At 54.5% G+C, this 26,082-nt stretch overlaps 1 protein-coding gene across 2 annotated transcripts; it reads right to left on the bottom strand.

Moving 5' to 3' along the window:
• Positions 1-1,647: 1,647 nt before the first annotated feature.
• CANT1 (calcium activated nucleotidase 1) lies at positions 1,648-18,158 on the bottom strand. 2 transcript variants are annotated; one of them, XM_010816582.4, is made up of 5 exons: positions 18,076-18,158; positions 9,133-9,258; positions 6,682-7,333; positions 4,708-4,911; positions 1,648-3,958 (listed from the first exon to the last, which is right to left on the bottom strand). In XM_010816582.4, exons 3-5 carry the CDS (start codon positions 7,310-7,312, stop codon positions 3,588-3,590), a joined length of 1,206 nt encoding a protein of 401 aa, XP_010814884.1. In that variant the 5' UTR covers positions 7,313-7,333; positions 9,133-9,258; positions 18,076-18,158; the 3' UTR covers positions 1,648-3,587. The 2 variants fall into 2 exon arrangements, with proteins under 2 accessions (XP_010814884.1, XP_010814882.1); XM_010816580.4 differs by lacking the exon at positions 9,133-9,258.
• Positions 18,159-26,082: the final 7,924 nt, after the last annotated feature.

Genomic DNA, 26,082 nt, shown 5'->3' with positions numbered 1-26,082 from the left:
TCTCATTTTCTTTCACCTAGTTCTGAGATGACTTTTGGGAATTTCTTTTTTGCTAATGAATTGGAGAAGGAAATGGCAACTCACTCCAGTATTCTTGCCTGGAAAATCCCATGGATGGAGGAGCCTGGTAGGCTACAGTCCATGGGGTCACAAAGAGTCAGACATGACTGAGTGACTTCACTTCTGGTGGCTCAGATGGTAAAGAATCTGCCTGCAATGCAGGAGACCCAGGTTTGATTCCTGGGTCAGGAAGATCCCCTGGAGAAGGAAATGGCAATCTACTCCAGTATTCTTGCCTGGAGAATCCCAAGGACAGAGAAATCTGGCGGGCTATAGGCTATGGGGTCACAAAGAGTCGGACACAACCGAGTGACTAACACTAATGAATTGCAAGTGTGAGTGCTAGGCAGGCCAAGTCGTGTGGAGCCCAGAGTGTCGCAGCTGCTTAAGATACAGTCAAGCGCCGATTTTCTCTGCCTTCCTCCTCCATGTGCAGTTGCTCACCCTGTTCCCCTCCTCAGCTCGATGTGCTCTGGCTCCCCATCTCCCATCCTGGGACTGTCCTCCTGAGGACTGCTTCCTCACTGCGGGCCCCTGGAAACACTCGGCCTCCTTACTTGACACCTGCGTGGTTTTGACGGTTGAGTCTCCTCCCTGACTGTCCTGGTCAGGCTCGAAGCAGGTGGTCCCAGATTAGGATACTCTAAGGAAGCTTTAAAGACAGGGGAGCTATTTACAAGGTGTGAGTGAGCTGGTGCAGCTGGTATCTGGAGGTCTGGCTACTCCCAGGCCGGAAGCAACAAAGGCAGGAAGTAGTTCCTGGAGGTAGTGCAAGAGGCAGGCAGCCCTGGAGAGGGAATCAGTGCTTCCTGCTGGTTGGGGGTCAGTCCCAGAGTGTGCTGATGAGGTGCAGAGGCTCACTCACGTCAGCCTCTGGGGAGGCCGAGCAGGATGGGGAAAGGATGGAGGAGGACGGGCACCCTGACCTACACCTGCCTCCTTCCAGGTTCCTTCCTCTTAGGGTTAGGGTTAGAGGTTAGAGGTTCCTTCCTCTTAGGGCCCCCAATGTCCTCCAGAATGATCTAGTTGGTTCCTGCAGGCTCATCAGACACCTAACGACATCTGGACCAGTCAAGAACTCTTGCTGGAGCCCACCTCCCTGCCAATCTTCTAGTAGCCTCCAAGAAAATGGATAAGTAGATGCTAATCTGTGTATGGACTCATTTACTGTTCATGACAGCTCTGTGAAGTAGCTCCATTATCGCTGTCCTTTCACGGACAAGGAAATACAAGCACAGAGAGGTTAGCTGATCCAACCACGGTCACACAGTTGCAAAGTGTCAGAGCCAGGACTGGAACCTGAACCTATATTCTTTATCAGTCTGACCAAAACAGCGTCTTCAGGCTTAGGGACAAGCTGGACTGGCTGATGTGGTTTCCACAAAGGCTTCTAGTCCACAAAGGTCCACGGTCCCAATCCCATGAGCTCCCATGGCACCCCGGCCATCCTGCATCAAGAATGCTTCTGGCTCGTTCCTTGCCAGGATCCCTCTTCATCCCCACAGGAAGTGCACCCTTCTCTGAGCCCCTGGGTGAACTGGCTCTCATATCCCCTGCGGCAGTGCCAAAAGCCAACACAGACCAGAAGACAAAGAGAATTCACTTTATTGTTTACAAAACAATGGCTCCAGTAGGAAGGGAACACAATCATTATGCTTACAGCAGCGAATAGGGGTGGGGGTGGGGGAAAGTCTAGCTTTAAAATACTTGAAAATCACTGTGTGAAAATGGAGCTTCTGGGCACCTGGGGCTTAGACCTCAACCCAGAGAATGTCCCTAGTCCTCCAACCTTCCTAATTTCATCTCTGGTATTTTTAATATCACACGGCCCTGAATGTCGTGGATATTTATCAAGGAGGTGGGTCAGGGAGCCCAGGTAAGCCAAGTCAGAGAAGACTTGGGCCTTCAGACTGTGTACAGTGGGAGCTGAGCTCTAGAGAGACATGTCTGTTCCAAACCTTGTTTTCTACTCTCCTGCTGTTAGTGTTATAGTGGAAGAAACAACCGCGCAGGAACGAGGGATCCTTCCTGGGTCCCCTCCGAGCATTTGTATTAAAATTCCAAAGTGGGAAAAGTCTACAAGACAGAGGTTCACAAGACAACAGCCAGAGCCTAAAACACGGCCCTTCCTGGCCATCACAAACCCTACATTCTCCTGAGAGGTGAGGTAGCTTCTGGGAGAGGGGTGCCGTGGGCTGATGGTGATGGCCCTTCTAGACTTCGGTTCTGGCTGACCTGTGTCCCAAACCCTCCACCTTTACCCTGGGGTACGGAGAAGAGACCACAGGGACTAAGACGTGCCAAAGTTTCTGTGAAGTTTTTATAAAGAAGAGGCTGCAAAACTCTAACAGGGAAGCGGAGAAATAAAAGGCCAGGACAGAAATTGCCGGACCAGGTAGGCCTCATCCACAAGTCCCAGGGTAAGGGAGCCCAGCGTCGGGGGCCAGGTGCAGGCTTGCCAGAGCCTGGGGCCCCTCTTTGACTCAGGAATTACACATTCAAGTCATTCGTGGAAGTCTTTAAAGAAATGGCAATTTCTGATAATTGCTAGAAAAAGGTATTGTGTCCTTATCACTGTATCCTTTGGCCAAGGACTTAGAAGTGCTTGAAAACTTGCCTTATGGACTGTAACTGCTTAATTACCATTTTCTTCACTGCCGGGAATGAATTTCTTAACTACAGGACTTTGCTCTTGATAAGATTAGCCGATTCCATTTTATAAGAAAGGAAACTAATTAATATATAAGCTAATAATTAAAACTTCAAAGTGCTACGCAGGCACAGAATTTTCCTGAAGACAGAATATACGGGGCCAGACCCTTGAATGGAGAAGTTTGACGTGGGGCAGATGGTGGGCCTGTGACCCCTCTTGGGGCACTTTGAGCAGACGTGTTCCCGGAGGCCTGCCCTTGCCCTCACAGCCCTGTGAGGTCCTGCAGTGTAAATAGGTTCTTTTCCAGGGGCCTGGAGGGGTGGATTTAATGCCTGAGGTTCACAAGGAAGAGAAGACGGGTGGTCCAGGAGCACCAGGCTGGCAGCCCCACTTGGCAGACTCACTGTTGGGTTCCCAGAGAGGGCACAGTTCTTGACACACAGTAGGAGCTCAAGAAATATTTATTGAGCAGGAGAAGAAATGGAGAGAAAAGTAAAGGAGGTCAGATGGAAGAAAGGGCTGAATCGGAGGATGGGCCCCAAATTAAGATGCCTGCAATGACTAGCTTCCACCACCAGGTGGAGGCGCAGGGAAATGTCCGGCCTGCAGCTCTGGGAGACACCCCCACCCCGCCACTTCTGTTCCCCTCTGAGAAGCCACATCTCAGGCTGGGACTGAGCTCCCAGTTCTGGAAATTTCTAAACCAGGCACGCACCTCAAGAGTTCCAAAAAAAAAAAAAATCAAAACAAGAACAAAGGATCAACTAAACATCACGTCAAAGTGCAGTCGTTGGGTTTTTATGAAACTTGAGTCCTGACGTAGCTTAAAACTGTCCACCCCTCGGCCTGGCTTGTCATCTTGACTTCTCTTGGTTCAAATGAACTCTATGCCCTCGTACTTCACACTCCCGATCTTGGTCTCGGGCAGGAGGAAGCGTCCGTCCAGCGTGAAGGCCATGATGTAGGTGGCAATCTGGCCGCTGTCCTCCTCAGACTTGAGGGCCACAATGATCTGGTCGTCGGTGTTGGGGATGAACTTGAAGGAGGAGAAGCCGTGGGTGGGGACCACTGCCCCCACGTGCTGGACGGTTATGTCCCCGAAGTCCTGGGTGGCGCTCAGCAGCAGGTTGGTGCCCCGGCGCTCGTCGTCCTTCTCGCTGTAGCGCTCGTGGCTGGCGCGGCGCGGCAGGAAGAACCAGCGCTGCAGCGTGTCGCTCCAGCAGGCAGACTCGTGGATGAGGTAGCCTGGGGACACACAGGCCGGTCACGGCCCGCCCGACCCGGGCCTGGGCGGCCTCGCCCCGCGTGCACACCCGCGAGCGGCCCGGCGCCCGGGCAGCAGCACCGTTCTTTTCTTTAGCTGTCCGTCTGTCCAGAGCGGCTGAACCCAGCAGGACAGAGCCCACGGGGCCGCGTGAGCCTCTGCTGGGCCGCCTCTCTGGCCACCCCCCCTCGCTGGCTCCCCCAGCACTGCCGAGTAGCCACGGCTACAAGGTCTGTCTGTGCTTCACCTCCTTGGTGCTATCTCACCTCTCTCGGGGCGCAGAGCAGAGAGCTTCTGGAAGAGGCACGAGTAACACTAGGTCTGATCTGAGAAGACGGAGCAGGGCAGGTAGGAGAGGCTGCCTCTAAGCCAAAAAGGATGGGAACTCAGCCTATCTGGAGGTGAAGCTGTGACCTTAGTCACGTGCTTGAGCCTGCTCCAAGCACCGCCCCTCCCTAAAATAAACCATGCCTTCCAGAAATGAGGGCAAAGCAGCAAAGCTTCGTGCACCTGCTCCCACCACCAGGTCAGGGGCGAGGCCTGACCTCGGGGCGGCCCCCAGGACACTGCTGACGGGGCTACTGTCTGAGCCCGCCGAGTGAGCCTGGGTGAAAAGCAAAAACAGCTCGCTGGCCCCAGAACCGAGAGGCCTGGTGGGAGCAACCATCAGAGACAGCTGAATGGTCTAACAAGCAAGCTCACGGTGCCCATCCGTGGGCCTGGCTCTCACCTGGCGGCCGGATCCCGGCAGCGGCCCGCAGGGCGTTGTAGCTGGACACCCAGTTCTCGTGGCCCACGCTGCCTCTGCAGCCCACCACCTTCACCCACTCTGGGTTCTCATTCAGCACCTCCCCCGTGGCAGTGGTCCACTCCTTGCCCAGGCCGCCCACATACAGATGCTCATCCTTCACGGCCAGCCACTCAGCTTTGAAGCCTGGGGACAGGGAGACAGGGGCGGGGCTGAGGCGAGGGCCAGCCTTCTGCTGGCCTGGCCCATGGGCTCAGTCAGGCCAGAGCAGAGAGCCCTCTGGGCCCGGCAGCTCTAGGTGGCAGAGGTCACTCATGTTGGACTCAGCCTGGGGCGACGACAGGAGGATAGGGGATGGACCAGCCAGCTCGCAGCTCCGTTCGAGGGTGGGCGGTCGGGCCCCTCTCCTTAGAGCAGACACCACGGCGTTCACGTGGGGCAGACGGGCACCACCTCTGCCTTCTGACTCCTGGCTCCTCTCTCCCTGCCCTCTAGCATCTTCCTCCCAAACTCACCCCAGGAACCCTGCTGGATCCCCGCCTCCTTAACCCATGTGAACCCCCTAGTGGAGCAGCCTAGTCCTCCCCCCAGCCAGAAAAGTGGCCCTCCACTCACAATCTCTGCAGACCCAACCTCCCCGTTTTCCCAACTGTCATGTCAACCCCATCAGACTACGCCCAACCCTGGGAGCAGCAAAGTGCTGGTCACACAGCCACACCCCCGAGGGATTTATGCACCAGCGGCCAGAGCGTAGTGGGGCTCAGCACAGATGCGCACAGTAGCCACGCCAATCAGTGTGTTTATTTTCTTAGATGGATTCACTTACCATAAGCCTAGTTGTGAAGGCTGTGTGGGCACTTTGTTCTAGCATATTCTCACCTGTTCCTACACTGTGTTCTAATCTGTGCCTATTCCCAAATGTTTTGCAAACTTCCGGCTGGCCCAAGGAGCTGTGGCTGCAACCCTCACCTCAGGATGCTTCTCTGCAGGTGGCTCTGGGGGACCCACTGACTTCCTGTGATCTCCTCCGGGGGACAGACCACCGGGCAACCCCGAGCTCCCTCTATCCCGCTATCCTCCAGACCCGAAGGGCAAGCAGAACTGCTGGATGGTGCCGGACACGCGCGGCCGGCCTAAAGCAGAAAGCGGGCAACCGAAGTTTTCAATAAAATGGTGGCTGAGAGAGAGTCCTGCCAACCTGCTCAGCCTCGGGCAAAGTCGGGACAGATTTTTATCACTTCGAGGGAAGGAGGCCCTGGCAGCCAGCCCAGGGCCCAGTGAGTTAATGCGATTTCTCCTTTGACCCCAGGTGCTGGCAGTGGAGCCTGGCTTTCTAGCAGATGCAGATCCAGCCACACGCATGGAAGCTGGTGTCAACTCTCCCGCTGCTCCATGTGAAGGTTCTGGGCACACAGGCTCCCTCCCACAGCTCTGCTACCTGCCTGCTGGCATAGCCGATGCCAGAGGTCGGACTCCACTCAAGGTCGGGGTGGGAGGCACTGCTGTTCACACTCAGACCCTCCCCTGCTGGGTTTTCAGAAATGAGCAGTTTGCTTTTTAACAAAGTCTCAGTTCAGAATGAGCAAACCTGATGCCCCAGCTTTAAAGCCAAGCCACGTGGAGGGCACAGTCCCAGCGTGCGCTCAAGACACTGACACAGCTGAGGACGCAGAAAGGGGCTGTCCCTGAGGGCAAGGCCCAGCGCTCCTCTGGGAGAGACCCTGCTTCCCCGCCAGCCCCCAGCAGAAGCTCACACTCCTGGGCGCGGCTTCGGTCTGAGGTCTCCGAGGACTCTGCTCAGGCTGCGGGAGCTGCAGGTCAGAGGTGGGGTAGACGAGATCTCCCCGACGTCCACCCCTGGACCAGCGACTGCTTTGCTGTGCATGTGTTGAGAACCAACCGGATGACCTGATCTCCAGCACCGCAACGAGCCCAGGGACAGACGGCCCGACTTACCTTTCCCCACGCTGCCGTCGCCGTCGGACAGGATGACCCAGGGCACGGCCCTGGAGCCTTCGATCTGGTAGACCACGCCTGTGCGGTCGTCCACGGAGTAGAGCTTCCCGTTGAAGACGATCAGATCCGACAGTTCCATGCCCCGCCCCTTTTCTGCCAGGTGGGACTCCAAGACCTCATGGCCTTGGTCCCACTCCACGGCCACCCGGTCCCCGCTGTCTGACAGGGTCAGATGACCCTTCTTCAGGTAACTGACCCAGGTGTTCTCCTCCTGGGCCCTGGACTTTGTGTCCAGGTCAGCAATAACAGCGATCCGGTATCGCGTCCCGCCTGGCGTCCTCTGGGGGGCAGACAGTGGGTAGGTGTCATTGTACCGGGCAGCAGGTGGCTGGACAAGCTTCCAGTTGTGGGTGTTGGGCAGGGGGGGCCGGCCAGGAGGGGGGCGGTGGGTGTAGAGCAGCCAGAGGACAGCGGCGCCCACGAAGGATGGCAGGATCACCTTCCAGCGGGGGCGGAAGCGGGGGTCCGCGGCCTTGGTCATGGACGCCAGCACGGGAAGGCCCCCCACGCTGATCCGGAGAGAGTGCATAGACTCATTCCATTCCGGGGGGTTGGAGAGCTGGACGGGCATCAGACTGAAGGGCGGCGGGACCTGCAACGCGGGGGAAAGGAGAGTGGTCACGACCTGCCGGGCACAGTGCCCCACCTACGAGCGGGCGTACGGTCCAAGGCGGCCTCGTCCAGGGTGACTGGCGTGGCCACGACTCAGCCACTGCTGCCCCCTTGGCCTAAGTAAACCCTGACTCTAGCAGTGTCTTTGTTTACTCTTTTCAGCAGGTAAAAGTCTTTCCAAAGCAAAACCATTCCATGTCCTCTGTCCCAGCTGGCAAGACACAAAGCTCAGTGAGAGAAAGTTCTGCATAAGCTGGTGCTTTGCAGTCTTGGGAAAGAGGGCATGTGGCAGGCGGGGAGGTAGGGAGGGTTGGGCAGGACAAACTATCAGACAGAGTACATGTCCATTTTAAGCAAAGGTCACCTAAGCCAGAAAGCCCTCCCTGACGGCTCTGCTCCCGACGGCAGCCTCCATCCCTTTCCTTGGCACTTGTCACCACTGGACATCAGGTTACAGTTTATTCATTTGCGCCCCCGGCTACTAGAATAGTGCACAGAGCAGACACATGCTCAGTGAGGGAGCTACGTCCTCCTGGGTTACGTTTCTGTGATATTCAAATAAAGCATAAAACACAATCAGCCAAACAGAAACGTGCTGAGCTTAGTTGCTCAGTCATGTCTGACTTGCTGTGACCCCGTGGACTGTAGCCTGTCGGGCTCCTCTGTCCATGGGACTTTTCAGGCAAGAATACTGGAGTGGAATGCCATTTCCTCCTCCAGGGGATATTCCCGACCCAGGGATTGAACCTGCACCTCCTCTGTCTCCTGAATTGCAGGGGGATCCTTTACCCGCTGAGCCATTGGGGAAGCCCATTCAAATCAACTATGGAACACAATCAAGCCAAACAGAAACAGTGCAGGTTTTGGCAGCATCTGCCCCCTGGCACCTTTGTGTCATGCAAAAGGCTGAGGGTCCAGAGGTTGACGCGTCCTCATCCCTGGAGCCCTGCCTGTCAGCACTTCAGCTCCAAGGACAGCGTGGCTTGGCCCAGCCTGCTCCCTGGGTGTAGCTGGAGGTCGAGCTCCGGGGGAGGTGGTGGTGGCCAGGAACAGCGGCTCTTGTCCCCAGCACAGACCACGGCAGCTCACAGGTCACAGCAGCACCAGGGGCAGAAGCAGCAGAACACTGGCCCGTGGCCACCCTCAGTCTCGACCTTCAGCTGTGACTTGGCAGGTCTCAGCCTGAGAAAGGTCCCTCAGGCCACGGAGCATTTCTGCCTTGGCCCCCAAACAACTAACGGCTGACTCTCTGCGTAGATGCTCCTTGCTCCGCCAGGTGGCAGCTGGGAAGGGTGTGGGGACTCACAAGGGGACTTGGCAGTTCTGTGAACCACCCCCCACCACACTGTAGACCATGTGGGCTGGCTCCTGGGATGGAAAATGAAGGCAACAGGCCCATATGGCAAACAGGCCTCCCATCCCCTTGCTTTCCGGACAGATTCTTAGGTTTTGGCCAGAGGGTCAAGTACAGAAAAGGGACTTCTAAGGAGCAGGTAAGACATCGGGGCTCTGCGGAACGGCCTTGGAGTCCTCCTCCCCTCCCCTGGGCATGGGCCCGACTCCCCTCCTGGGAGAGGGCTCCCCCGCCCCCAGGAAGCAGTCCCCCAATTTGCCATGGAGATGTGAGCTGGTCGCTGGGGACCTCGAGGGAAAGCAGGAGTCCTGGCCCCACCTCTGGTCTCGCCAAACCACGGCTTCAAAAGCACGGCCAGGCCGAAGCTGCCCGCTGTCCACGTCCAGCCCACCGTCACCATTGAGTTCTCAGCTCCTGCATCTCACCTCCTGGTCAAGATTCTGCCTGGATTTCTGACACACATTCGCCTGCAATTCTTCCCTCAGGAATCGAAGCAGCGATGGCGGATGGCCATAGTCACAGCTGTCCTGGTCAAAACTTCCATGAAAACCCTGGGAGACACAACTCTCCATGTGAACACACTTCAACCAAAAGTTATGAGCCACCACCACCTCGAAAAGCTCAGGTGTGGCCCCGATCCCCCTCCGTCTGCAGCATCTGCTCTGTCAGCCCCAGCGACCCGGCTGCCTGCCTCCTCGCCATCGGCTCCCACAGCCCCTTCTCACAGGAACCACGCAGGCACCTTCTTGCTGCTACCCCCCGACCCCGACACCCACTGGTGCCCTGCGGGCACCGACACCTGCCATTCAAGCCAGTCCCTCTGGCGTGTCATTCCCTGCTTTGGGAGCAAACCCTCGCTAGTTACACAACCCCTGTCAACCCCAACCCGGCCCCGGCAAGCCGGCTCCTCTGCCTGCCGACCAACCACTCTTCTACCCCGCGTCCCCCAGACAGGGCTCGCCGTCCTCCTGACGGTCTTGCTCGCACTCCTCAGAAAGGCCTCCCTGCCCACCCTCTACCCCACAGCATACTGCGCCGAAGGAATGAAAACGACACCCACTTCCTGAGCAGCTGAGGCTCCTTGCCCCTGCGCTCCAGCTTAGGTACACGCAAACCTCTGGCCCTGGATCCAGCCGGACGGTCAAGCTGCCTGCCGTCACAGGGCTGCAGGGGCAGTGGGCAGAGTGCCTGCCAGGGCAGACGTGTCTCCATCGTGCTGTGTGCCCTCACAGCCCCTGGTGGGCTCTTCATTTCTGCTTCGCGGTCCTGGTGTCCCCCCGTCACTCGCTCCCAGCAGACTCTGAGGACGCCACCAGCAGCTAGGGCCCAGTGGAGCCCACCCGGCTCCCCGGCCTCGGTCTGGGGGAGGACCTCCTGCTTGCTCAGGGTCAGGTCAGCCATGCCTGCTCTACTGGTTCCTTCTCAGTCTATACTTGTCCGTATCTCCCATCTGAGCCACTGTCCCAGCTCCAGGGTACACTCTCAGGTACTGGTAGCGCTCGGTATGTGAAAGGGTGACATCGTGCCTCTGTGAATGAAGGCAGAGCCCACCCCCCCATCCCGGAGGAGGGCCCTCTCCCCGGTCCTAGCTAGGGTCCACTGCTGGCCCCGGAGACGCCCCACCCACAGGCAGGCCTGCTCCTGGGGCCCAGACACAGGGTGTCCCGCTGCACCTCCTGCCAGCAGCCACGGGGCCGCCAGTGGTGACCTGTCTGCGGTCCTCTTCCCTCTCTTCTCGGCCCTCAAGGCGGGCTCCTTCCTCGTCACCCACCGCTTCTCCTTCTGAATCCACACCCTCCCAGCCCGAATGTCTCCCTGGAATCCAGGCCAGGAGCCCAGCTGCTGAGCCTCCCGCGCCTGCAGCAGGTTCTGGGCAGGAAGGCACCGCTGGCCGGAGGCACTCCCAGCTCTCAGCGCCAGCCTGGGCAGCAGTCAAATCGCTCACGCCGCCACATCCTGGCGGGTGCCAGGCCCCCTCACCTGTCCGCACCCCAGCCCTCAACTCCGCACTACTCCCCTCCCCGCCCCAGCCTCTGCCCTGGTCTTGTCTCACCTTGGCCTCCTGATGACCCAGACCTCTGGGCAACCTGAGCTCTGCCCGTTACCAGCCACGTGACCTCAAGCAAGTGACCTCGTTCCTCTGGATCTCCGTCTCTCCACGTGTAAACTGTGCACATGACGGACCGGCTTCCCAGGGCCACGGCCGCCGGGTCAGACGCTGTGGGACTTGGCACTGACCACCCGCTGCTGTCCAGCGCGTCCCTCCTCACATTACGAGCACCTGTGCTCAGGCCTGAGGGGCCCAGCTCTGCGGGCGAAGCTGGCACAGGGGCCAGCCCACTCCTGTGAGTGTGGGCATGGCCAGAGCCAGGGACTAGATGGCCCGCAAAGCTGAGAATACCCACGCTCTACTCCCCCAGAGAAACAGATCCTCCCCAATCCATCCTTCACACAACTGAGACTTTCCTGAAAAGTGAATCTTTACCAGCCCCCAGCGCCTTCCTGCCAAAGGACAAGCTCCTCAGCCTGCAGGAGAAGCTTTGTATCCTCGCACACGCTCCCCACGCTCAGCACCGCCTTGTTGTGATCCCACAATCCGTGTGCCAGACACTCGCACAGGACGCTTTCTCCACTCAGCCACATGCACCCACCTAGCAGTTCCTGGCTGTCTCATGAGAGTACTTGCTGTCCTGTCCCCCTCCTGCCCTGCGTCCACGTGAAGTGCCCCCCACCCCCCTGTAAGTGTCCCTCCTGTGAGGGGCTGACATCCCAAAGGCAGCCGGGCTGGATCTCAGGACTTGGGACTGTCCCCTTCTATGGCAACAGGGACTGTGCAGATGAGAGCCAGTCGGGGGCCTTGCGATGGAATTGCCCAGGCAGGCCCTCAGTGTGACCGTGTCCTTACAGAAGCGGGGCGGGGGACGTGACGGCTGAGGAGGCCATGTGACCACGGCCGAGAAACGCACAGGACCCCAAGGAGCTGGAAGAGGCGAGGATGGACTGTCCCCGGCATCTTCAGCGGAGCGCGGCCCTGCCCACACTATTTCAGCCCAGTGAAATGACACCTGCTTCTGGCCTCCCGAACAATGAGGGCACATGTACTCTTTTCAGCTGAGAAGTCTGTGGCGATGTGTGAGGCTAGGCCTAGAAATCAATGTACCTGATGCCGGCTGCACCTCTTGGGGCTCTGCCGTTTCTCTGGCTGCAACCCGGTCTCAGCCTCCCCACTGACTCTGAGCCCCAGGAGCCCAGGGGCTCTGCTCAGTCAGGTTGGCTCCCAAGACCAAAGGAGGCCTGGGCTTCGATCACGTTTTGCTACATCAACACTTATTCGATTGCTTTTGGTGACCGGAGAGTTTGGGCTGCCTTCCAGAAAGCCCCTTCAGCTTCACCACTGGATCAAAGCCCAACCTTGGTGTCCATCCCTCCTTTGGCATCCCAAGGGATTATTTTTATTTTGTAGAAAAAGAAAGTTTCCAATCAGGTTCGTTTTCATGCCGTGCCACGACCCGCCGGTTTATCATCTAAAACTGATGGTGAGCTGCCTGTAGTCTCTTGTTGCTGGAGGCCTAGCTCCAAGAGAGAGCTTGCATTTTCATTAAAAAAACAAAAACCTGCCATCCACGAAAACCAAGAGACAAGCCAGCGCAGGTGAGAGGTGAAATGGACAAAGCCGTTCCCAGGAGGGCCTGCCCCCTGCCCACGAACCTCCGAACGCGAAGCGGTTTAAATGTCACCACCTCGTGCAGCTCGAGCTCAGTCGCTCAGTTGTGTCTGACTTTGCGACCCCAAGGACTGTATCCTCCAGGCTCCTTTGTCCATGGGATTCTCCCAGGCAAGAATACTGGAGTGGGTTGCCATTTCCTTCTCCAGGGGATCTTCCTGACCCAGGGATCAAACCCACATCTCCTCTCCTACATTGTAGGCAGATTCTTTACCCACTCAGCCATCATAATGGATCGATTTTTTAAAAAACTAGTTTTCTTTATTTGACCGCACTGTCTTAGTTGCACACGTGGGAGCGAGTTCCCAGATGAGGGGCTGACTCTGAGCCTCCCGCATTGGGAGTGCGCAGCCTTAGTCACTGGGAGGTCCCAGGCTGATTTTACATAACCAGGAAAACTGGAATCAAGTTGCTGTGGTAGGAAGTCATGAGCTCTTTGGCCGGCCAGGCTCACCTGTTCAGGGGGCATGCCTGCCTTTGCTCCCATTCAGAAACCCCTGGGGACCACACCCCTCGGGGCTTCCTTTCTCCCACGCCAGTCCCACTGAAACATCTCTGGAAAGACGTCCCTGGCTGTCGAGGGGCAACCACCACTCAGGAGGTTCGTGTTCTAATCTCCTTCCGGGTCCCCTCTCTTTGGGGCGGGTGTCAAGAATGGCTTGCTGACACTCCTGCTTTTCCAGTGTCCGTGGAACCAGCACTTCCTTAGAAGACAGGCCGGAAACAGCCAGGTGGGGTGCTGGTGATTATCCACTGGGCAGTGGACTCCAGACCCAAGGGAGGCGGCACGAACCTCTTGCTGTACACCCAGGGGGACGCTGCCTCCCCAGCCCAGCAGCAGCAGCCCCTCCGAGGTCTGGTTACAGTTAAGGAGGAGGACAGGCTCTGACACCCCTACTTTCACGGGCCTTTCACCACTGGACTCTACCAAGACTTAGAAGAAAGTGGGTGGCGACACTGACACAGCCAAGAGCCTTTTTCTGTAGATTCCTTCAGGACAGGGGTGTGACAGGTGGCAGGGCAAACAGGTTTAACGACAGCTGCCAAGGCTATCCTCCCCCCACCCCCCTTCAGGATCTAGGGAGGCAGGAAGCACAGTGTAGAGATAAGGAGGCCCCTCCCTGCTCCCTGCTGCCTCGGGGGCAGCCACTCTCCTCCCTAGGGAGCAACTGCCTTCCTGGCCCCACCTCGCTCCTAGAGAGCCCTATCCAGACAGTGGGCTGGGCCGGCCTCCGAGTTGCTGCTGTGCTCACTGCCAAAGGGCACTTCCTGGTTAGAAAGTCAAGAACTCATCCCATTGACGGCACTAGGCACCAAGGTTTCACAGCTCCAGCGAGACGGCATCTCAAAGAATGCAGACGGTGTTGTCTCAGCTTCTGGAAAAAGTGACCTGATTCAAGGCATTTTTCTGTTTTGGACTTGCCAAGGCTTACTACTTTGTACTATTTTAGGCCATTTCGAATGCGGACAGGGTGGACAGTGGAAGGAAACCAGGAAGGACGGGAAAGGTCCTTTTCAGTCCAGTTTCTCAGTCATGTCCGACTCTTTGTGACTCCTTGGACTGCAGCACGCCAGGCCTCCCTGTCTATCACCAACTCCTGGAGTTTGAGGACCCAAACTCATGTCCATTGAGTTGGTGATGCCATCCAACCACCTCATCCTCTGTCGTCCCCTTCTCCTCCCGCCTTCAATCTTTCCCAGCTTCAGGGTCTTTTCAAATGAGTCAGCTCTTCCCATCAGGTGGCCAAAGTATTGGAGGTTCAGCTTCAACACCAGTCCTTCCAATGAATACTGAGGTCAGGGCTGAAACTCCAGGCCCTACCCGAGTCTGCACCTTCCCAGGCTCCTCTTACTCTGTATACAGGCATTCACAACTGCGTGCTCAATCCGGTTACATACAGCTCGAGGTAACTTATTTTTCAGCCCTCTGGCTTGTTTTAAGGTCACTACCCAAGAGGAGTGAATTTGTTTTCTGTTGCTGCTATTAACAAATCACCACAGACTCGGCGGCTTACACACCACAAACTCGCTTAACGGTCTTGGAGGACGGAAGTCTGACATGGGTCTCACTGGACTAAAATCAAGGGCTGTGTCCTTTTCCGAGGAGCTGGCCTTTCTCAGCTTCTTGCGGCTGCCCACATTTCTTGGCTTGCGGCCCCTTCCTCCACCTTCAAAGCCGGCAACAACACTGTCTCGCTCTGGCCTTTCTGCCGTCACCTCCCTCTGAAGTTCTCCTCTCTCCCTCTTCCGCGTTTAAAGGCTCTGTGATTGCTCGATAACCCAGCATGGTTTCCCTATTTTAAGGTTGTGGGTTAACAACCCTAATTCCATCTGCTACCTTAATATCCCCTTGTGAAAGTAAAGTCGCTCAGCTGTGTCTTCACGACCCCATGGACTGTAGCCTGCCAGGCTCCTCCATGAATGGGATTTTCCAGGCAAGAATACTGGAGTGGGTTGCCATCTCCTTCTCCAGGGGATATTCCCGACCGAGAGATCGAACCCAGGTCTCCAGCATCACAGGCACTCTTTACATCTGAGCCACCAGGGAATCCCTAATAACCCCTTGCCACGTGATATATTTGTAGATTCTGGGGGTCAGGATGTGGACATCTTGCGGGGGCCATTATTCTGCCAACCACAAGGAGGGAGACAGAGAAAGAACCTCCGGCTTTTCCAAAGGGGCAGGGCCGTTCGCACACGGCTCTGTCTCCGGGGTGGGTACACGGTGTCAGGATCGCCCACAGCTTGTAGTTATTGCCATCATGGGAGGGCTGCATGTGCTTCAGTTGTATCATTAAAGCTATACTTGGAGGATTTTTAGCAAAAAGTGATCTTTCCAGTTGAAAGTGAGGCGCCGTACACAAAACCACACGTCACTGGGGCAGTTTACGCAGAGAGCCCACAAATACGAGGACACACTCATCCCATGATCCATCTGAATCAGGCCTTGCTTCCAGACAGTGGAGCTGCGCCTGCAAGAAGCCATTTCCTCCCGGCACTTTTCTCAGTGGCAGATACCGCTGGGGCTCACTCAACCCTCGGAGCCCTTCTGTGGGGGCTCCAACCTGCAGACACCGCTGGGACTCGCTCAACCCTCGGAGCCCTTCTGTGGGGGCTCAGTGGCAGATACCTCTAGGGCTCACTCAACCCTCGGAGCCCTTCTGTGGGGGCTCCAACCTCAACCTCACACCTTCAGTAACCATAACAGTATCTGGTCTGGCCCCGTCTGATCCCTGCTGTCTGGGGCCCTACTCCAGCCTCATTCCCCATGACTTGTTCCCCTAGCTGAACAAGAATGCAAGTCGGGCTCTGCTTCAGAACCTGAAACTGTGAGTTCCACTTAATGACTGGACCTACTACAGGTAAACAAGTAGGATTTAAAAAAAAAAAAAGGTATATAAGAAACGAGAAAACCAAACACCTTCCCAGATTTCTCTATCACCAGGATTATTTTTTTCTAATTGATCATCTTGAGTCTAGTGAAACGGGAAATCAACACAGGTGTCCTTAAAGATTAATATGAAAGTTTTAGATTCCCCTAACGTTGGCATTTAATAATATCTTTCCAGGCATCTCCACAGTCCAGAGTGTTACTGAAGGGAAAAGTAACATCACTACCCTTTTCCCTGCAGTGTCCTAGGTACCATTCCACAATCATCTGAACGATAGAGAAATGACTTATCACAGTGTAGACCCATTCAGGACTCCAGACCACATTCCCAGATCTGAAGTACTCTGTTTCTGAAGGAGAACACACTGGAGCATGTGTCCACCTACCCTCCACAGCTGCCACGAGGACTGCCACGTTGCTGCTGGCAAGTCCCGAGACTCAGATGAAAGGGGCGTGTGTGTGTGGCAGCCTGCAGTGCTCACCTCAAAGGCCACAGTCAGGGAGTAGGGCGGACATAGCCACTCCTCCTGCACCCTGGGTCCCTCCTCCCCACATCTGTGGCTCAGGGAGGCTGGGCACACGCGCAGGGTGCAGTTAGACCGGCAGGTAAGAAATCCCTCAAGTATCAACAGCTTAAACACATCACTGCTGCCGTCTATGAAAATAAGGGGTGAACTACATTTGGGTAACATCTTTAGGGGGAAGAAAGCAGACTTTCAGCTAACAGAAGGAATGGAATAATCAGATCATACGGTGCCACAAAGCATACTTGCCCGTAGGGGATTTCCTCCACCACCCTGTGACATCACAGTGCCTTGTGTGATCAGGTTAACTGGTTAACTTGATCTCGTCAGGTTAACTGACGGGAAAAAGTGAGAAGATGGAGAATCCTGGCCCCAGACCACTGCAGAGGCCTCATGACAGTGCCTGACCAAATCGATCCGTCTCCCCTGAGTCCTCTCCCAAAGACACTCTCAGGATGGGAGGCCCCTACCAAGTGCAGAGGGAGTGGCTGGCTGGTTGGTGTGCCTCTCAGACCGAATAGAGGGCTCATTGAGGCCAGCAGGGAGGCGCCCCAGGGGCTGGCTACTTGCTGGCTCTTCTGGGAGGAGCCCCACCGAGACCACAGGCTCAGGCTGGGCTGTTCCACTGGCAGGCCTGTGGGGTGAGGCTGGGGGCTGGAGGAAGGCCCGCAGCCCAGCCCAGGCAGATTTTTCTCAATCAAGCTCCTCAAGGGAGAGGAGGGGGAGGCTGCAAAGACCCTAGGGCTCCTGAAGGGCTACAGCACCTGCTTCCTTTTCATGGACCCCCAGAGACCCTGTGCTTTTGTTAACGTTTGGTCCTTAGACAGAAGGGCCAGCAAGATTCACTTGACCTCAGCAGATGCAGGCTCCCACATCTACAATTTGTTCAGAAACAGGTAGGAAAAGATGTCAAGCACATACCCTGAGGCAGCCATAGGAAATGGGGCTGGAGTGCAAAGAGGCACCCATCTCCTGGGGGACCCTCCGGTGCCTGCCAAGCCTAGGGACATGAGCGCAAGGGTCACGACAAACCACAGGGATGGGCAAAGCGCCTGTCCTAGGAATGGTGCCCATCCTGACCAGAAGGTGGGGAGGAGAGGGTGGAGAGGGGGCAGGGCAGACAGTCTGGGTGCAAAAGGAAAAAGGGGAAGGAGAGGAAGGCCTGCTGGGGTGGAGGGACGCTGACCTGCTGCAGGTGTGACAAAGTGCCAGTCAGAGAGGGGAGGGGTTCCCTAACTGGTCAGGAGAAACCCTGCAGAGGTCACAGAGGCTGGTAATGAAATCACAGCGAGCAGGAGAGGGTTGTCCTCAAGGATAGTTAAGCCTCAGGAAGGGAATGCATCCCCCAGGCTCAGAGGGGGTGATGTCCCAACCTAGGCGGAGGGGCGAGGTGTCCACAAGTCAGAGGGGGCAGGAGTCCTGCAGTCAGAGGGGTGGTGGACCGTACCAGTCAGAGGGTGGACGAGTCCCCCAGGTCAGAGAGGGTCGTCCTGCAGTCACACGAGGGAGGTATCTCCTAAGTCAGAGGGGGGAGGTGTCCCGTAGGTCAGAGGAGGTAAGAGTCTTACAAGTCAGAGGACAGGGAGGCGTCCCACCCTAGTCAGCGAGTCAAGGGGGGCGGGGGCCCCGCTCAGGGAGAAGAGGGATGGAGCCTGGGGTCGGAGGAGAGACGCGGCGGGGTCGGAGCGGGCAGCAGGCGCCGGCGAGCCGCCGACAGGCCGTCACTCACCCGGTGCGGGCTGGCTCCGGGGCCCGCGGGCGGCGGGGCCTCGCTGCGGGTAGCGCCGGGGACCCAGCGGGAGGCCGACTTCCGCCCGGCGCGCTCGCCCCGCCTCCGGGCAACACGCTCCCGGCAGCCTTCGCTCCGCGGCTGCGCGCCGACGCCCACTGCCGGCTTCTGGGAGTTGTGGTTTTTTGGGTTTTTTTTTGCTGCTCAGCGAGCAGGTCCGGGGGGAGGAGCCGCTCGCTGGGAGGGGGCCCGAGGGCAGTGTGCTCCACCCGCAGGCCGTTTTCGGCGAGTTATTCCAGAATTTTGGCCAAAATGGAAGCAGGGGATGGAATGAAGTCTATGAGGAAGGAGTTGTTATTCCTCCAGCTGAGATTGCAGGATCCCTCTCCTGGAGGCAGGGAAGCTTGGACCCCTTTCTGCCACCCTCATTCAGACGGTAAAGAATCCGCCTGCAATGCAGGCTTCGATCCCTGGAAAAGGAAATAGCGACCCACTCCAGTATTTTTTTTTCTTTCTTTTTCCCCACTCCTTATTCATTAGAGCTTCCCAGGTGGCGCTAGTGGCGAAGAACCCGCTTGCCAGTGCACAAGACCTAAGAGATAACATGTTCGATCCCTGGGTCGGGAAGATCCCCTGGAGGCGGTCATGGCAACCCACTCCAGTATTCTTGCCTGGAGAATCCCATGGACAGAGGAGTCTGGCGGGCTACAGTCCGTGGGGTCGCCAAGAGTGGGACACGACTGAGCAACTAACACTTTCATTTTCCCGGAGCCTCTCTCCTTGGCTCTTCCAATCGACCACATCAGAACGTTGATCCGTTTCCAAACAAAAGGTCTGTGTACAGAACTTACAGATGCACAAGGGAAAAATTCAAATTACATTAATGGTGCACAGTGAAAAATAATCGCCCCCACACTACCCTGTTTGGCATTCCCTGCCCAGAGGCAATCACTATTACTAGTTTTCTGTGGTTATTTCTAGAGCTATTTCACGATGCACAAACTAATCACAAACACATACATTAAATTACCTTTTAAAAAATGCAAATGTGCTAGACATGGTTCTGCCTTTTTTTTTAGGGTGGGGGGACCCATCTTGAATTCATTTGTTTCCTGTCATGCTAAACTAAATCCTGGCCATACACCATGTTTGTGTTTGTTCAGTCGCTAAGTTGTGTCCGACTCAGCTACCGCTGAGGACTACAGCATGCTAGGCCTCCCTGTCCTTCACTATCTCCTGGACTGATTGTGCTGTGCTCAGTAGTATTTGAGTCCTTGTGACCCCATGGACTGCAGCCCACCAGGCTCCTCTGTCGATGGTATTTTCCAGGCAAGAATACTGAAGTGGGTTGCCATTTCCTCCTCCAGGGGATCTTCCTGACTCAGGGATCGAACCTGTGTCTCTTGAGTCTCCTGCATTGGCAGGCAGATTCTTTACCACTGAGTCACCTCAGAAGCCCCTCACTATCTTCCAGAGTTTACTCAAACTCACGTCCATTGATTCAGTGATGGGATCCAACCATCTCATTCTCTGTCACTCGCTTCTCCTCCTGTCCTCAATCTTTCCCAGCATCAGGGTCTTTTCCAGTGAGTTGGCTCTTCACCTCAGGTGGCCAAAGTACTGGAGCTTCAGCTTCAGCATCAATCCTTCCAATGAATATTCAGGGTTGATTTCCTTTAGGATTGAATGGCTTCATCTCCTTGCTGTCCAAGGGACTCTCAAGCGTCTTCTCCAGTACCATATATACCATATATATTGTTATTACTTTAAATTCTTCAAATCTTTTATTTATTAAGATATCTCTCTCTATATATGGGGCGTCCCTGATAACTCAGTTGGTAAAGAATCCGCCAGCAATGCAGGAGATCCCAGTTCAATTCCTGGGTCAGGAAGATCACTTGGAGAGGGGATAGGCTACCCACTCCAGTATTCTTGGGTTTCCCTGTGGCTCAGCTGGTAAAGAATCTGCCTGCAATGCAGGAGACCCTGGTTCGATTCCTGAGTCGGGAAGATCCACTGCAGAAGGGCTAGGCTACCCACTCCAGGACTCATGGGCTTCCCTTGTGGCTCAGACAGTAAAGAAACCGTCTGCAATGCTGGAGACCTGGTTTCAATTCCTGGGTTGGGAGGATCCCCTGGCGAAGGGAATGGCTACCCACTTCAGTATTCAGGCCTGGGTCCCAAAGAGTCGGGCACTACTGAGTGACTTTCACTTTCACAGTGCCTATTATAACTTTTACAACAAGAAATAAAACTATGCAGTGGATGAGAGATCAAGTCACTCCAGAGATATTATTAGGTTATTAATTTTGCCAACTATGGCATTAAATATCTTCTCTGGGATACTGTCTGAGTACTGAGAGATTGTATATCATATATTTTGGTCATTTCTATTTCTTCTTCTACAGATGCCCCAATATCTCAGTGGTTTTTTTAGGAAATAATCCTTTTCCCATGGATATGTATGCAATGCCTGTTTGGTCATAGATCAAGTTTCCATATATACGTGGGTCTGTTTGGGGGGGCTTTCTATTAGGTTGTACTGGTGTAATTTTTCACAGTAGTTCCAATACCACTGTCCTCATTATTACCTCTTTTTAATAAGCGTTTATATGTTGTAGGACAATTCCCCCCTCCCTCCCACAACATACCCTCCACCCCAGCTTTTTAGGATTTTGAATGGAATTGCTTTGAATCTGTAGATTAATTGGGGGAGAATTGAAATTTTTATGGTGATGAGTCTTTTACCCAAGAACATGGTTTGCCTTTCCATTTACTGTTCAGTTCAGTTCAGTTCAGTAACTCAGTTGTGTCCGACTCTTTTCGACCCCATGGACTGCAGCACGCCAGGCCTCCCTGTCCATCACCAACTCCCGGAGTTTACTCAAACTCATGTTCATCGAGTCGGTGATGCCATCCAGCCATCTCAGCCTCTGTCGTCCCCCTTCTCTTCCTGCCCTCAATCTTTCCCAGTATCAGGGTCTTTTCCAATGAGTCAGTTCTTCTCATCAGGTGGCCAAAGTATTGGAGTTTCAGCTTCAACATCAGTTCTTCCAAAGAACACCCAGGACTGGTCTCCTTTAGGATGGACTGGTTGGATCTCCTTGCAGTCCAAGGGACTCTCAAGAGTCTTCTCCAACACCACAGTTCAAAAGCATCAATTCTTTGGCACTCAGCTTTCTTTATCGTTCAATTCTCACATCCATACATGACCACTGGAAAAACCATAGCCTTGACTAGACGGACCTTTGTTGACAAAGTAATGTCTCTGCTTTTCAATATGCTGTCTAGGTTGGCCCATTTTCTGAGGTCTTCTTTAATGTTTTTCAATAAAGTTTGTAATTTTTCACCTTACGTGAATGCCTGTTCTATACCATTACATAGAGTGGCTTCATTCTCTAAGGAGCCACGTGCTATCTGCTGTATGGATGTTCTGTAATTTACTTTACCAGGCCCCTAGTGATGTCATTTTAGGATATCTGTGATCTTTCTGCATTACAGCGATGCTTAGGGGGCATATCCCAGAACTTACTTATTGGAGCCCAATTGTAAGTATATCTGCAGGATAAATTCCTGGAAGAAAGATGACTAGGTCAAAGGGGACTTGTATCCTCTGGTGAATAGACACTGCCTTCCTGGAAGCCTGTGGCATGAAATTGCCCTCCTCCCAGTCAGCAGTCATGTACAACCAGGTTTTTCTTTAATTTTCATTGTCCTTGTCTTCTTTGCATCACAGGAGACTTCACCGCGACCTTCTCCTGGAAATTCCCTTCTCCTTTTATTTCTGTGGCTCTGCATGAAAGACTAAAAAATTTGTCACTTTAATTGTTCATTCATGAGTCTACTTACTCATTCACTCATAGTGCAAGGCATAGAATTGTGCCGTCCACTAGAGGGCCTCCAATTTTGTGCATCAAGTAAAGTAGTTTTACCTAACTGGTCTGTCTAGGACTGTCTCTGTGTAACTGAAAGTGCTAGGAAACGGGAGTAAGCATTGAGAGATGGAGAAACTGAGGCATGAGGCATTAAGTGGCTTGACTAGAGTCAGGAGGCATATAAAAGGCAAAAGAAAGACAGCGACTGTATTTTTCTATCCCCTACTGCCCAACTTGGCGTGGAGTTGTGAGGGGACTCCTCCTTAGAGTGGGCGTGTCTTCTCCAGGTCTGAAGATCACTCACACATTAGCCTGTTCCATCCTGGCAGCTATCAGTCCGATTCCCACCTGTCCCGGAGCCTTCCAGAACACCGGCAGCACCATCCAGGAGCAGTGAGGGTGGGCCAGCAGCCAGGGAAGCTGGGTCTGGCTGCCAAGTTTCCATCTCAGCTCCTTCTCCAGATCTCCACAGAATCTCTCCCACCCCCATCCCTTGGCCGTGGGACACCACCAGCGGAGCCTGCCTGCCTTTCGTTACCCTTTGGAACAGAATTCAAAAGTTTGCAATACCGATCTCTGCCCTTGAGACTGGGGTGGCTGGGCAACCCGGCCCAAAAATAGCTGGGAGAGGCCTCAGTGGGAAAAAAAATCACAGAGCTGCTAATAACAGGCTTTGCTTATCTAGAACTGCGCGTCTTGCAGACGTTAACTGAGGTCACGTAGTTTTTTCCAAGGAGGAGAAAACAGAGTGAGCATCGTGACGTGCCCGGGGAGAGAGAAGGAATTGCCAAAGAGTACACAGAATGTGCTGCCTCTGGGCAGAGATTCCGGGCAGTGTGCTCCCCTCCCCCCACCGTGAGCTGCTGGGTTTTACATCCCATGAGCAACCCGTGTCTGAGAATGTGGAGCCACTTGGGAATGTTCAGGAAAACTTTAGGAGTTTGGCCCAGACATCCTTGTGTAGGAGGTGCGGGCTCCTAGGGAATTCCAAGATGGGCGTGGTCTATGACTCCTCTGGGAACCTAAGAGACCTTGATCCAGTGGGGTGGAGGGTCATCATTCTGGTTGGCCTTGGCCTCTGACCCATCACAGGGCTGATGAACTCTCCCCAAGCATGACTGCTGGCTTTGACTTCTGATTTGTTAGCTTTTTTTTTTTTAAACTATCAATCTTGTCCTAGCCCTGGCCCAGACTGTCCTAGAAGATATTTGCTGAACTGAGAACATTCTGCCCTGGTTGCTGCGGGTGGGGTTGGGGTGGGCTGGGGGAGGCAGGCTATACCCGTGATGGAGAGAATCAAGCATCGCCAAAATTTTTACTACTTACCACTTTAAGGAAATACCTGACAAAGGGCATGAAGGCCCCGGCCAGCTCTGTGTTTGCGTGACATAATATTTCTTTTCTTAAGGGCAGACTTTGCTTTCTCTGGGAGTGTAGACTTTCGAATCTTTGCCCAGTTGTCTGTTGGCTTGGGTTGTGGGCCCCGATGGCACTACCCAGCGTGTACTCAGACTTTAGTTCCTGTTCTCCGGAACTTCCCATGCCTCAGAGTCTTCTGTTTCTCATGAATATCTTGGGAAACCCCAGGCTCTTGTTGCCACATTTAATATCAACACACCCACCCCCCAGTTTCTGCCTCAAAAAAAAAAAAAAAAGAGTAATCTCTTTCTAACTCTTGGGAGATTTGGGGGCTCAAACCAACAGGAAAGAGGGAAGAAGACCATTCTTGTAATGATAGTTATCATTACTATTCTCACACTTGACCCCAAATCACCCCAATACAAACATTCTGAAAACACAGTGTTCCCCTAAATTTGGCATGAAACAAATTTGAAAGAACAATGTGATTTAAAGTGAGACTATGTGAGACTATGTGACTATGCATGTCTTTCCTTTATCCCACTAAAGACGATACAGGCATCTGATGAAGGGGCCCCACCCAAAGCCCACTGGGTAGGATGCTCTTGTGACAGTTGCATCGTACTCCGGACACATCTGTCTTCATGGGTTCCAGGAAGAGACTCTGAACCTGGCTCTGCTTTATAGACTAAGACCCACCGAGGTAGGGCAGCATCCCTTGGCTGCGGACTCGAAGCCTCCTGTTAGGACAAGCCAACTGCTGCTGAAAGGGACGGTCCTTCTTTGGCTGTATTTCTAGAGCTCTGCTCTATATTGGGCCTCTGAGTTCATGCCTTGGAATGATCTTAGAGGTGACTGTCTTTTAGTTCTTCAACACCAAAGCCGTCTTGCATGGAGGCAGGAAGGGAACAAACCTTCCATCTCCACGTCTGTGTCTCTTTCAAGCTGTGTGCCTAGCTTTGTGCACGTTGAATTCTGGTATTGGTCCAGGATTTTCCCAGGTCTGAGTCTCCTGAGTAGGACAAAGGAGGGCTTTCCCATTGCACTCAGGTAGCTCCCAGTTCACAGGAGTCTGAGAAAGACTTGAATCCTCTAACGTCCAGGAAGAACCCACAGGGTGGCCTCTTTTGTTACTGCCATCTCCCTGCTTTGAAGGTTATTCGAGGACAGAACAACTAGGGGAAGGTCAGTGGGTGTGCTGGCCTGGAGTCTTGTTGACCGGGAAGTGTCCTCGGGTTATGCACGGAACGAAGACGAGCTTATCTCTGGGTTTTCCTGTGTGGATAAGCTACCAGGGATGTAGGGTTTGCCAAGTCTCAGACACATGCCAAAGATCGTGAGCAGTTCTGAGTCTTCTAACGCCAGCTGAAATAAAACCATATCTCCAGGGGAAAAGCATTTACTTAATCTTTCCATGGTGTCCTTGAAGTTCTCTAGGGCTACGGAGGATCAGGGCCACTCGTGGCTTTGCTCCCACAGAAGCAAGTTGATGGCCAGGGTCTCTCCACTACCCAGAGCCCCTCTTTCTTCTTCCATCACCACCATTCTCAGCTCGCCCTGGTGAGAAGGTGTGCCGAGTGCGTCAGAAACGCACTCCCCTCCTCCTCTCGTTCAATGTCTTAGCCTTCCAGGCAGACACGTGGAGCGCAGAGGTGGAGAAGTCTCTCTGCTTTGCCATGAGCACTCCAATCCATCATCCTTGCCTCTACATCTCCTGTCTGAGTAGAGCCAGTGGGAGAGGTCCTGGGAGGAGTGACCACAAAACAAAAAGTGCAGGGAGGACATCCAGACAGATTGGAGAGACCGTGGGAGATGGGGAGAAATCCCTCCCCCCCAAATTTTATCGCCACAACAGAGTTGTGTTTCTCAAGACAGATCGTTCTACTTCTCTTGATATGATAAGACGCTAGAACTATCTGGTCTGACTCAGACTTTGGGGATGGAGACCAGCTTGACCAGGGGCAGCTCTTGAGAAGCCCAGGGCAGTTATCAGGATGCAGGGAAGGAGTTGGGGGGCAAAGGATGTTGTTGCAAAAGAACTTTTGTATAAGATGGAGAAAATGTCTGTTTTTCATATCAAGGAATGAAAGGCCCGATAAAGACTGAGAAACGCTGACGTCCCTGCTGGCCCCACCCTGGCTCACATGTCACCCAGAAAGTCTGCACCCCCAGCCAAGGTTCTTAACCTTTGGATCACGGCCTCCTCGAAGAATCTGATCAAAGCATTAGACCGTCAGCATCCAATAACACCCGTGTGTGCACACACACAGGCACACATGCAATTTTGCATTCTGTTTGGGCGTTCACAGATTCCCTCAAACCTGTCCAAGGCCCCTGGCACCCCAGCTGGATGTCTCAGGTCTGCCACCATCTGGGAACCGATGGGGGTGGGGTGGCTGCAAGTGCCCCTTGAGCGCCTTGGAGCCCAACCCCCTGCCGCCCAGCAACTCTGGGAGTTCCCAACTCTCCTTGTCCCTGGACCCCCGGCCCCCCGACACCAGGAGGGACTTCCAGACCCTCAGAACCCCACCCCCAGTGGCCAGTCCCCAGCCTGCTGGCTCCTAGGGTTGCCAGGAGGAGGGCGGCGCGGGCGCTCCCCCCCCGGGCACACACACAGTTAATCCTCGGCGGCTGCTGTTTGGATAAAATGCGCTGGGAGCGTTCGAGGCTCCGCGGCCGCTCACATCTGGCCGGGATTTGCTCCTTACACGTCTGTCCCGCTTTCTTCGGCTCTTCCTCTACTTTCGAGAAACCGCGTTTCCGCTTCTGGCCA

The sequence above is a fragment of the Bos taurus genome, chromosome 19 (genome assembly GCF_002263795.3).
Source record: "Bos taurus isolate L1 Dominette 01449 registration number 42190680 breed Hereford chromosome 19, ARS-UCD2.0, whole genome shotgun sequence".
Taxonomy (NCBI): domain Eukaryota; kingdom Metazoa; phylum Chordata; class Mammalia; order Artiodactyla; family Bovidae; genus Bos; species Bos taurus.
The sequence above is the reverse complement of the archived record's forward strand: the minus strand, read 5'-3'. Positions and strand labels throughout refer to the sequence as shown.